Source organism: Camelus dromedarius, chromosome 2, assembly GCF_036321535.1.
Source record: "Camelus dromedarius isolate mCamDro1 chromosome 2, mCamDro1.pat, whole genome shotgun sequence".
In the NCBI taxonomy this organism is placed as follows: Eukaryota; Metazoa; Chordata; class Mammalia; order Artiodactyla; family Camelidae; genus Camelus; species Camelus dromedarius.
This window is the reverse complement of record NC_087437.1, coordinates 81,992,696-82,006,252: the sequence shown is the minus strand read 5'-3', so window position 1 is coordinate 82,006,252 and position 13,557 is coordinate 81,992,696. Positions and strand designations below refer to the sequence as shown.

At 36.4% G+C, this 13,557-nt stretch overlaps 2 protein-coding genes across 7 annotated transcripts in view; one reads left to right on the top strand and one right to left on the bottom strand.

Moving 5' to 3' along the window:
• Positions 1-13,557, top strand: part of CMSS1 (cms1 ribosomal small subunit homolog) — a 333,561-nt gene that overhangs the window by 88,375 nt on the left and 231,629 nt on the right. For 2 of the 5 annotated variants that reach the window (XM_010978478.3, XM_031457063.2), the window contains exon 1: positions 5,992-6,084. The exons of the other annotated variants lie outside the window; for them this stretch is intronic. In XM_010978478.3, the coding sequence (XP_010976780.1) occupies positions 6,081-6,084 (4 nt within the window). In that variant the 5' untranslated portion in view covers positions 5,992-6,080. Of the gene's footprint in view, positions 1-5,991; positions 6,085-13,557 lie in introns of those variants that run through there. 5 annotated transcript variants of the gene reach the window in all.
• FILIP1L (filamin A interacting protein 1 like) overlaps positions 1-13,557 on the bottom strand; it is a 264,565-nt gene that overhangs the window by 78,255 nt on the left and 172,753 nt on the right. The gene's annotated exons all lie outside the window — the stretch shown is intronic.

Below are 13,557 nucleotides of genomic sequence, written 5' to 3'. Positions count from 1 at the left end.
TAATTATTACTACTATTATCATTGTATTAGTTTAACTTTCAAAATAAAAATGTTCTGAGATTGTACATCTTTTCTAAAAGGCAAAGCATTGGTTTTATTTTATTTTGTAGGATGGTATGTTAGCTATTTTATCTGTGCCTAGATCTCAGTTTTTATGATGGATCGATGTGCTACTTTATCGTCTATCTTTATTTTGTGTTTTGAAGAGAAACTTTATTTCACCTACAAGCTACATTAGCATATGTTAAAACTATTATCTGTTGAGATTTATAGTCTTATTGTAAAACTTACAGTAATTTAGAAAAGAAAAAAATTCTGTCATTTTCTCTGAAAGAAGAAGGTGACCATAGATGTTAATGACTCACAGGTTCATAATAGTTTTACCTTTTATTTTGCTTTATTTCTAATTCCCCAGAAAATTTCTAGGGACATTTTGAAGTTCATGAACCATGTCGTGTTTCCTGCAATGGCAGTGCCCTGTCCAAAAAACAGCTTCCCTTATATTCGGGAGAGCCTAAAGAAAGTGTATGTGGGCTTTGCTTTTGGAATTCTGTTACCTTTGATTCTTCTGGGGTCACTTTGTTATCTTCATCAGGTGACTACAGCAGACATTTCATTTGAACTGCAGGAGCTGCTGCTCTTGGATCAAATCCCTGCTTCTGTTGACTTTACAGCCCTGTCCTGCTAGGAGATCTGAAGACCTCTGGGGAAGGTACTAACAAGTATGTAGGTGGGGTCTGTGGACCTGACTCTAGAAGTGTTATCTCAGTGCTATTCCCTTCCCCCCATCCCCACTAGTCTTCTGTGTTGTCTTTAGGGTCCTACATAAAGGATTCTTTTCTTGTGGGTTTTAGTTCCTTATTGTACAGAAAAACAAAAAAAACACAAAAGTTGTGATGTAATGAGTAATCTGTGTCTGAGAGAAAGTTGGAATTAAGATGCATCTGAAGTTATTGAGAGTCAATTTTCTGAACAATATTTAATAGCAAAAGAAAAGAAAGAGAAGAAAAAGAGAATAGGATCTAAAGCCCATACATGGGGCCTGGCCAAATGAATTGCATCCATAAAATGAGATAATATGCAGCTACCTTTTTTTTTTTTTTTTAAGATAGGAGGAGTACAGTATGATTTCCTTTATGAATTGCTGGTATATACATACAGTACTTTTTTAGAAATACACACAGAAAATTATTAACTATGGGTTACCTTGGGAGAGCAGGAAGTGAGGTGAAGTGAGAGGAAGGTGTTAATTTTCATTTTATACTTTTCATTTAAATTTTCTAACTATTTTCATGTGTTATTATTTGTTCACTTAATTGTTTTTTATTTATTTTAAACACTTATGTAAAAGTAGAGATCATAGTATAATGATATATAAGTATATGTGTCCCTTATGCAGCTTCAATAATTATCAACTCTTAGCCAGTCTTGTTTTTTCTGTACCACCCTACTGAAGAGTAGCAGAATATACCACCCCAAAATATGTCTCTTTAGCATAAGGGTTATTTTCAGCTGATTATTTTGATTAAAAGCTGGTGCAGAAGAGTTCTGAAAACAAGAAATTTTTGAAAGGGAAATTTACATTTATGAAGGAAACTCTATTTGTAAAGGTGTGTCTCTCTCAGTACCAGAAGGATGACTAAATCATAAGAGAATCTTACCAGCTGAGAAGGCACCAACTTAAATCTGCATATCAACTTTACCCTTGCTTTTTCTGGTAACTTCCTATAACTGGCTGTCCCCTTCCTCACTCCCTACCGCCTTTCTCTCTTTTGTCTTTAGCTGAAGACGGTATTTAAGGTCCTGGTTTATGTCATGTCATAGAGTTACTCACTTTCTCTGGGTGTCTCCCATGTATACATGAGGTGTACATGTTGATAAACTTCTGTTAGGTTTTCTCTTCTTAACCTGTCTTTTATTACAAGGAGCCTCAGCCAAGAACTCAGAATGATACAGGGAAAATTATTTTTCCTTTCCATACTATTTTCCCCAGTCCAGATTATTTTGAAGCAAATTCCAAGCATCCTATTGTTTCATTTTGGAATTTTTTCAGAATATGTCTAAAAGATAAGGTTTCTTTTTAAATACACATCACAGTACCATTAGCATGTCTAAATACTAGTAATAATTCTTCCATATGGTGAAATACCCCAGTGTTCAAATTTCCCTGATAATCATTATTATCTGTTGTCTCTCTTTCTCTCTCATAATGTCTTCAAATCAAGATTCAAGTAAGATCATGCTTTGCACTTTATAGAAATGTCTACATTTCTTTTAACTTATAAATTTCCCTCTGTATTTCCCCCCTGCACATTATTTGTTAATGAAACCAGGTTGTTTGTTGTACAGAATTCTCATAATATTTGTTTTGCCTATATACCTGTGTTGTCATTTTACTGTTTTTTGTTTTATGTGCGTGTATTGAACTTGAAGAAATTTAACATCTTTATATTAATTCAACAGTGTAGAAAAGGTAGAAGTTTATATCTATAGGCCAGTATAAAAACGTTTAGAAGCACAAAGAATAACATGTTTCTATTCTTGCCATCAAAGAGCTGGGACCTTTGTGGAGAGTCCCTATAGCTGTTACTACCAGTTATAGTGCTAATGTTAATGACTGTGTTTGGCGAGAGTAATACATTTATTTATTCTGTAAATATCCATTGGGCGCTCTCTTCAAGGGGCTAGGGATACAGATAAACAAAACAAGATGTCTCTGCTCTCAAGGAGCTTACACACAAGTGGGAAAGAGAAGGCAGACAAAAAGCCATAATAAACAGGCTTCTCCACCTCACTTCACTGTACTTCCTAGTATTGGTGCCCAGTGCTTATCCTTCTGATTTGGTACACATCTTCTGTTATAAGATTCCAGAGAACATTGGTCTTCTTTCCTTACCATACATATCCTGTTCTCCAGAGCTGGACTCCTGAAGTCTGGCTTTTTCATATCTGGATCAATTGTGTCATAGGGCCTATTTCTTATTTATTGGTGGTATCTAAGTAATTATTTAGAAAGCTGACTAGGTGGGCTTGAGCTTTGCAAGTTTTTAAGGTCTCCACCATTCCCTGTTCTGTACATCCAGCCTGTTCCTTTCATTTACCCTGCCCTGCTGGCCCCTAAAGGTATTGGAGGTTGCGACCCCCTCCTCCACCATACCCTTTTATGTTTCAGGTATATTTTAAATGAAAATAATTGTTAATGAATACAGCATCTGTGAGCTAGTTTGAATTGGCTATCATTTAATGAAAGCAGAATTCGAACATTGTTTCTGAAACATTTTGGAATGTGGGTTCATCTGAATTTTCTAATTGTACATTTGTACTTTTTTTCTCTCCCCCCGATCCCCACCTTTGTATGGTATATCTGAAATCCAGAGAAACTAACAGGTTTCTTTGCATGATTTGGTGGGTTGTGAGCACTCAGCCATGGTACAAGAAAAGTTCATTTTGAAGCCACAAACCTCTTTGGATTCCTGATGTTTCATTCTGGAACTGGAAATGGGGACTGAGTGACTGCCTCACATATTTCCCTAACACAATAAAATCAATGAGAAAAAAATAGAGGCCTATTCAGAGGAGATAGGAAGGCATATTTCAAGATGAAACACTTCCAGTCTAGAGGAGCCTTAAGTTCCTGCTATCCAGAGGTTTTTCAAGATAGAAAGTTTTATCTGATCTGCTCTGCTTTGTTATTATTGGGGCATGCCTCACTTAGATTTCAGCACAGGTGAAAATTCAGGAGTGATTTTTTTCCCCTTCCAACATTTTTGTTATTTTGTGTCTCTTACTTTGTTTATTGATAAAAATCTTAGCCTTCAAAGGAATGATGAGAATAAGCCACTGAATTCTTCTGCGTGAAGAAGCTGCGAAAGTTTTCCCCCTACGTCTCTACAAATAAACATATTAAAAAATACCATTCATTTAATCTAAATGCTGTCCTAATGCCTTAATGCTATTATGTTTGAATGTATGGCTATAGAATAGCTGGAGTGTTTTTGAGTAGATTATTAGCTAGAGTTTTGATTAATCAACAAATCTGTTTAGAGTGGGAAGTAATTTGACATAAAGCAAATGAAATATGTGCCCCACAGAGAAATGTTCTTAATTGCCAGTTATATTTGGTCCTCACTATTGGTACTACTGGTAAATATTGGATTTTAAAACCTCTCTAATACCTTTGAAGGAAATGTTTACTAAACAGTGTTGTGACAGCCACATGTGATTCTCTTTTTTTCCACATTTTTCCTTTACATATATCTATCCCAGTGTTTGTTATGGCATGAAATGCTTTGAATGTCATATTTACTCAGAACAAAAAATGCATGATGTAAAGTGACAACTATGAGTTTGAAAGTACTTATTTTGAAGAGAACACGTACTCAGCCTCATAAATCCTGCAAATATGTTTCAACATCTTCTGAAGATGTAAACTACCTGTTTAGCAGGCATCTCAAATATTTCATGCTGTCATTGAGAAATACATGGGAAAATGCTATGGGCACAAATGTAGTGTGCATGATTAATAGGGAGGATATGTGAGGAAATGAGAGTTGGCAAGTAGAAGCTAATTTAAATAGGAGAAATTGGTGTGGAAATCTCATGTACATCTAAACAATGAAGTTATTAAAGGGGGAATGTGACAAAGTGAACTCTGGTTTTCTCAGTGTTAAACAATTCAAACTTACCAGGACTATGTAAGGCCAGTACGATAAGCATTATGAACAATTTCCGAATTCGTCATGTGGTGGGAAAGGCGAGCCAGGATCCTGAATTTGGACTCTACAGCTTGTATGGGATTGTACAGAGCAGGGAGATTTTAGACCTTTTAGAGAAAGAGTAACAGAAGCAGTGTTTTGAAAGACCAGTGATGGTAAGCCATCACAACCTGAATTTGATGGGGAAAAGGAAATATACTGAAATTATATTAACAATGGAAAAATATACTTTCAAGAAAATATTATGTTTAAGTATCTTTTTGATGATATGTTAGAGTTGTTTTGTTTTTTAGAAGTAATACATCTCTAAAATTAAAGCCCAAGGCAATGGGAAAATCTGATTCATGTTACTAACATTCATTTTACATACTTTTTAACATCATATCATGCTTTAAATAAGGTCACATTCAAGATTAGTCCCGGGCAAAGTTATAAAGTAAGAAATGGGTCCTCTCCTTTGTTGCTAATGGTAGTATAGTCTATTAATAGAACATAATTTAGCTACAGTTTTCAAAACCCTTTAAAGTTTTATAACTTTTGACCCAGCAATTTCACATCTAAGAATTTATTCTAAGGCAACAATCAGGAAGGTGTAAAAAGTGACTGGAGTATTCATCATGGTGTTCTTTATGAATGAGAAAAAGTGGCAGGAATCTAAACACCCACAAAAGGGAATCTGTTAAATAAATTACATCTATATGATACAGTAGTATTCACGGACTTAAAAATTATGGTGTAGAGGAGTAGTTGGTGATTTAGGAAAATGTTCATGATGTTTTTTGTTAGTGAAAAAATAGGATATAAAAACTGTGTGAAGTATGAATTGAGAGGGTTGTTTTTAGCTTTTTTTGTAATTAATGTTTCTGATTTTTTTTTTAACTTTAAAATCCCATTTTTTGGGGTCATTCTCTCCTTTAGTGCCTTGATAAAGGTCCCATCCTCTTTTATAGTTGTTCTCTTTAGGATGGTCCCAAAGCTCTCAAGCTTATTCAGCTTCTCCTATCAAAATTGACTCATTTTATATTATATTCTCCAAAACTGAGCTAAGTAAAGAGAACTAATCCGAAGCTAATTTATGAGAAGATATTGATGGGAAAATAATAAATTAAGATGTAACATTTTCCTACATTTCAGTCATTTATTCAACAAATATTTATTATGCTTCTCCATGCTCTTGGCCCTCAAAAGGAATTATGAACAACAACAAAAATAATAAAAGTAAATCCACTTACCTTATTATGGGAATATTTGATTTTTTTTTTTACAATCAATTTAGGCAAGAAGATATGATTAGTTTGGGGATCTTGTGGCAGTGGCAGGCCCAAGGAGCAGTGGAGTCTTTTGGTGCACTTAAAAACCATCATTATGGGTGAGTCTCAATTTTGAGTATGTGGTATGCTGTCCTCTTCATAGTATCATTGCGTTTTCATTTTTGTTTATCTAAAAGGAATGATTTCTAAAAGGGGGAAATAGGTCTCCATGGTTTAGGAAAAAAAGTTATTGAGTATTAGTTACTCTAGTGTCTAGCTTGGTGTTACAGTGTTAGATCATTAGGACATTCAGCAAAACCCCTACTCTGAAAGAAATAAGCTACAACCAGGAGTATACAACAGTCCTTCATTTGTGCTTCCTCTGTATTCTCAGTTGTCATCACACCTGTAACACAACATTGCACTTGTTTTTGAGTCTATGTTCCCCACACTGAGGGGTATGCCCCTTGAAAGCTCTCATTCATCATCACATCCTTAGCACCCAGCATAGGGTCCAATTAAATGCCTTCTAAGCAATTCATAAAATGCCCAGTGGTGTGGCACAGAGTATGCAAATGAACTACTTTGAAGAAAGATGCTAATGCTTACTGAGTGCCAGATACCATGCTTAGCACTTTCTATGCTTTATATAATTTAGTAATTGAGAGAACCTGTGAGATCCACATCATTTTTTTTAACAGATGGTGAAACTGAGGCTTATAGAAATTAAGTACTTTATTCAAGGTCATAGAGCTAGTGGGACCAGATGAAAAGGTGGGACCATGGTTCAAACACTTGTTCTAACTCCAGAGTCTATGCTTTTTAGCTTTGATACCCTGTGCCCTTCCAATGAAGGGCTTTCTGTGCAGTGATATTTACTCATCACTTGTGCCAGGCATCTCTCATTCTCATGGCTGGCCAAAGCTGTTTGGCTTCTTCTTCTAATGAGGGAATAATATACTTGCCAGGAAAGTTTACCTGCAAGCTACAAATCCAGGATACAGCTTAATTCTAATGTTCCACCTTGATTTCCATTTATGAGGCAAAATTTTCCATTTTGATATGGTTTAATGACTCTTCTTCCTTTTTATATTTTATAGTCAGATGGAACAAAAGTTTGAGGTTGCCTTTCCACATTCAATGGTCTTTGGCGTCCTGTTTTATAGGGCTGTTAAGCTAGTAGCTATGAACCAGTTAGGTTTATTTATTCAGTGCTAACTGTATGTCCTTCATTCTCCTACTGCTATGCTGGCTGTTGAATGATTACAGTCCTTAATATTCTTTTTGCCTGACCTTTCATAATGTTGGAATAGCGGTTGTCAGTACCACAGAATGAGCACCTGAGTCCTCTCTGCATTTCATTTATAGATTATTTTATAAGGGTCTTGTATTTTCCGTTGTATTGTAATTATGTCTTAAATTTCTTTGGACGTCCCACAATACCAAGCATGAGGTGTGAGCGGTTAGTAATGATTCTAGGGAGAATAGCACCAAACATGTTATCAGGAGAGCTAGCTTCTTCTGATCTGTCTCTACTCCTGTTTAGCAGCAAGATTCTGGGATTTCTTAGCTGAAATTTGATGAGCTTCACTTTTCTCGATTCAAAAATTAGATCGGTCTAGATTGCCAGGACTTCTCTAGTTTAAAATGGGGATTCAAAGATCTGTCATTTTTTAATAACTATCTGATAGATTAAATCATTGGCAGAATCAGGAATAGAAAGGATGTAAATTGACCTGGACGTGCAAAGATGACATTAAGTTCAGTTTGGAATATGTGACATTCAAGAAGCAGTAGAGTATACCTAAATCTAGATATCCTTTAAGAATGGAAATACAGACTTGAACTTGAAATTGGTGGTTGAGGTGCTGTTATTCTCACTGACCTCTTTTTGATAGTGTGGATTAGAATCATAGGCTTGAAGTAGAAGTTACTTATTCATAAGAATCACATAATCACAGATTTTTAGATCTGAAAGAAACATACAAATAATATAGCCTATCCCAGTTGTTTAAAGATTGGAGAAATGGAATTGGCCTAGAGTTGCACACTAGCTGTAGACCAGAGTCCCCTGTCTCCACGTTCCCGGCTCATCCTTCACTGTGCTTGTTAGGTTTCCTTCTAGACTGCTTTTTAACATTTGTAGTATTCTTTTGTGAGGAATAAATTCAGTAATCATTATACATCCAAATACACACCCAAAACTTTTTGTAAAATTTAGCTCAGCTTTCTCGGAAGGAAAAGCAATCAAATAGCGACATCACTGTATCCGAATTTTGACCTCTATAATTAAATGGCGTATGGAAACCGCTGAATTGTGCAGTTACAAGGGTATGGTTTTGTGACATCTGTTGAAAGTTAAGTCATGGTGTACAGTCTTAAATGGGATTTTTTTGGTATCCTCATGAAATAATTAATCTCTCTGCATCCCTACCCAGATCCTGTATTAGATCTGAGGTATGTGAACACTAGACTGATCACACTGTGATTCTCTATAAAATTATAATATCGAAATATATGTTTGTGGTGGGTCTCCATTTTGTTCTGACAAAGAACTGGATATCCCTGACAAAGGTCAAATGGAGATCTGGCATCCATTTCACTACTTGCAAGACATAGTCTTGAGAATATGTAATACATATAACTCCTTGCCAGAAAACTGAAAGGAAATGATTGCATTTGAGTACAATGTATTCTACAACAATAGTTTAGTGTGCATGAAACTTAAAACTGCTGGCTTTCCAAATATGATTTTTAAAAAGTAGTCTTAGTTTATTTACTTTTTAAAACACCATGCCCACTGTGTTATGCTTCGTGGGATATTCTTAAAAGCTGAGATTTAAGACCGAAGACACTGAAAGTCCTAATGGCAATAGCTGCAAGATAGTGAATTCTCTAGTAAAGTCCTTTAGTTTCATGTGTTTATTGATCTCTCCTGAATGTTTTATTTTCATGATTATTTCATGTTATTATGTTTTTGTACCAAACTGGACCTTTTTTCCTTGCCCATCATTATCTCATAGTGCCCTAAAAGCATCAGTATCAGTGGTGTCTGTGTTTTACACACACACAAATGAGCTGAGGTTTTATGTAGCTGAAGACCACACCCCATCTACCTCCTCTATACCTAGTATCCAGCACAGGACCTGTCATGTAGCAGGCATTTAATTAGTTGCGGGTTTTTATTTTATTTTATTTTTTTGAGTGAATGAATGAATGGCAAGCAGCACTAAATAACTAACTAGTTGGTTAAACTAACTAAAAAATTAGATAGATTAATACACTCATTCATTTATATATATTTCAAGGGAGTAGCCAAAACCTCTAGAAAGAAGATTTGATGCTTTTTGAGAGAAGTCTTTGAAAGTAATTCAGTTTGCTCAGTTAGCAGGAGGGTCAACTATAGCTCAGTGTTTCAGTCACCTTTTCTGATGCCAATCTAGAGAACAGGACTGTCATAATAGAAAAGGGTTGATGACAGAAATCTTTCCTTTTAAAATTGCTTCAGCCAAAGGGAAAGGTGGAAACACTTTGTTTTTTACTAAGGACTTAGCTCAAGGTGTGCTCAGGGACCTAAGAGTCCTTTAAAGCCCAAGGACTCTTGAAGATGGGTCCCTGCTCAGTCTCCTCCACAGACCCCTCTGCCCCCCAAGTCTCTGTTCTGTTCAGTCACACGTCAAGAAATTAATTCTACCTGTGACTCCTTCCTCACTATGTGGCTTTTGAGAAACTACCATTTGAACTCCTGCTTTATAAAATCAGAATATCATTGCTAACCTACTTGGCCAAGATGTTATGAAAAGTAATTTAAGGCTTTAAAAAAAATCCATAGTTGAAGCCACATTTTAATACAGTTGCCATAACGATATTTGTTTCCTACTTTAGTGGCTGTTTCAAAGCCAGAAATGCAGTAATATATATGATTAGTATACATGGTTTGTTTTAGTATTCTAAAAAAGAATGCATGGTTTCAAGAAAAGGAAATTTTTTTTTTTCTTCCCAGCCTTTTCCCCCATTGAAACTGAAAAAGAAAAAAAAATTATGCAAGCTTTTTTGAAAGTACAGACAAAATTGGCATTTCACTTATGGGAAAATTTTGCAAAATTGCACAGACTAAAAGTGATTTTTGTTTTGGCTTTCCTGTGAAGCCATCCAGAAAGGCCAAAAATTACTGGCATTGCTTTTGTATAAAACCTTTCACATAGACTCCCCTTGTAATTCAGCCAAATACATAATTCTGGTCATCAGAGACACACATATCCACACATTGGAGCTGGTCAGTGAACAGAAAGTTGTCATGAAATGTGGATATATTATTTTATGGACAGACCAAACTGCACAGATTACAGGGAAGGAAATTTTGCATTAACACACTTGGGAACAGAGTTTCCTGAGCTATTCCCTGCCCCCACCCTCCCTCAGTGGGAAAGCCAATTGTTTACTGATTACGACAAAGACATCACTTGGCAAACATTTTGGCCTTAACTCAATATGTGACATCAGTCTCCTTTAGGGTTTTCCAGATAAAACGAATTCTCCAAAGAAAACACAGAAATTGAGCCCTAGTTTGAAATTCGTTATTACACCCTCTAAGGTCTCATGAACTATCTCAATCATATATTTCTTAGTTTTTATTTTATTTCCAAGTAGATATTATCTAACACTTATAATACAAGTACTAAACTTTCACAGTATTTTTTCAGAGTTTCAATCAGATAGTTCCTTATAGCTGTATTCACTCAAATCATTTTTCTAGGGGTTATGATATCTTTCTTTGTTTCTCTGTACTGAGGGTCACTGATTTGGGAGTGACTTACATCACTTTGTTTGAGGAAGGAAGTAAACGTTATTCTTTGACTCCTTAGAACAAATTAGTTGTGTTTTTGTGAGGGGTGGCTGTGTGCTTAAGGGGAAGTGTTCTCATTCAAGTTAGAAGGACCCAGTGGTGGTGTGTATTCTTTCATTTGTGGTCAAAGAATGAGACATGTGAATGGTATTTTACTCTCTTGTGTAAGCACCTCCTTTGTATATATTTACCTGAAATTATTAGAGTTTCCTCCACTTCCTGCTTTGTTAGGTGGTACTCATTTAATACCTATATGCACATGGCCTTAAAGTCAGTGAAAGCCAGCTGTGCCTCAGGAGGCCCACAATCTCCCTGTTAAAGGCAAGAAGGGCTAGTGCGCCAACAATGCCAGGCTATGGGAATGGTGATAAAAAGGGGAAACAAGGGAAGAATTACCTGTGTGTCATGTGAGTAGAGAACAGGTTTACCATTCTAACACCCAAAGAATTCCATCTGGAAGCTTTTCCTGGGCAAACAGAAATAGGTAAATATTCGCATATCTTCTGGAATGGCTAAACAGGGAATGAGAGTCACTCCAGTCATTTTTTTCCCTATTTTTTTGGTAATGGTTTGTTATTCTTCATTATTCTTCAAGACAAAAAAATTTTGTGTCCTACATGGCTAAAAAAACATGATCTTTTAAATTCTCCCTCTTAAACTCCTTTGATACCTGTAGAAATACCATCCTTAATACACTGATTTCATGGTGTACAATTTACATTCATTCCCCTAGTTTCCTTTCCCTCTAGCCCACTATCTTTATTCCCACTGCCCTTTTGTTCCGTGTCTCAGTGTTGTTCCTCTTTGCTCTCTCTTGCCATCTGCCTCCCAGCTTTACGGTGTTACTTCTGGATGGCCCTCCTCAGCCTTCCTCCAGAAGATAGTAGAGATACAACTGTGAATATTAGAACTATACCACCAACAGCCCTCCACATTTCCACCCTAAATCTGTATCTTCTTACCTTCTCCCTTAATGTGATTAAGCCCTCTGGGCAGGGACAGCCAGTACCTCTCTGTTCTATAGCAGGCAGCACTCTGACCATGGTCAATAAATGTTCTTAATAATGAGAGATGAAAGGAAGTATCTGTGTTCAACAAGTTAGTGCCAAGTAAGTGTGAAGGCCAAATGAGGCCATGGGTGCCAAACCACAGGGGTTCAAAATAATATTTAATATGCATTGTCTCATTGAATAACTAATCTTACACTGTAATGTCTGAGTCAAATCGTCCCTTGATGCTAGACTTCTTGTGTTCCTTTAATCTGCGCCTGAAGATAACAAGTTCATGAGGGGCAAGGTAACAAAACTCCCTGTCTATGTAGTCAAACCCTTGATGAATGTGGAAAAAGAAACTGGATCTGAGGGCCATTGGTTCTCTGACCAGGTGTCTACCATGAGATGCACTGAAAAGAAATGAAAGTTTGCCATTAGCCTAGCTATTATGTAATTTTGGTTACCTAGCTAAAATATGATTGCAAGTAGTCAGATAAAGCAGTTAAGACTACTTGTATTTTAGAAAAGGGAACTCACAAGTAATTATTTCTTTCTTTGTTTTTCTGTAACTGTTAGCATCATTAGCTCTGTAACTCATAAGAGAAGTATACATGGAATAACAAAAGTGAAATGAAGATCTGATAAAAATTTGACATTGCTGAGATTGGTTGTTTTCTATCTTTGCATTATCAAAGGAGAGGAGTCGTCGTCCTTTCAATTTAATATAGATGCTCATACTTTCTAAGATGATTCAGAACAGGGGGCCAAAGTGGAGCAAAATAACCTGCTCTCCATATGGTTATAAAATGTTTACCAACCAATTTCTCCCTTTTTGTAGCCAAGCTTTTCAAAATACTGGTTCACATTTTAAGCTTCTATGTTCTCATTACTTATTTATACTTCAGAACGTTGCAATTTTGGCCTCTGCCTTCACTATTTTATTGGAAGGGCTCATTAAGTTCCTCACTGTCTTCCTTGTTGCCAAATCCTGGGACATTTGTTCATCCTTTTCTGTATTATTTGATGCTATCTGACTGCTCGCTCTTTCTTGAAAGTCCTTCCTTGCTTGGTTTCTTTGCTTTCTTTCTGTTCTGGTTCTTCCAGTCCTCCACCATTCTCTCTCAGCTTGCTTTCTTAACCCCTTTTTCTCCAGAAGAGCCATCAAGCATTGTTTTCTAGAGTTCCCTTCTCAAAATTCTCTCCCCTCACCACACCAAAACCCATAGCTTCAGCTGTCATGCGCTGCAAATACACAACACTAGCCCGACCTTTTCCCGACCTGTATTTCCAACTATGGATTGTCTCTTTAGACATAATCATTCTCCCCACTGAACATTGAAAAACACCAGGTACTTTCTGCTCAAAATATCTTAAAACAGGACCTCTCCCCTTTTGAACCATCTTCCTCACCAGAAATCCTACAACAACAAAAAGCTGTGCCCCATTCCTGCATTCTATACCTTGGTGAGTAGCCAGGAGTATAACTTCCTGTTTTCCTTACTCTGCTCTCTAGTCTCATTAGTCACTAGTTCATATTGATGATACATCATAAGTATTAGTTTACACCCCATCCTCCATAACCCTGTAGCCACTGGAGTACATACCCGTCCCCAGTTTAAAACTCCTCCTGCCTTTCTTCCATGTTTTCTTAATGGTTCTTTAAGAAAGCATACCTCATCAACTCATTCTCCTCATAATTTGTCCTTTGCTCCTTCTTGCCAACAGTATAAAATCTGACTGCCCGTGGCTAGCCT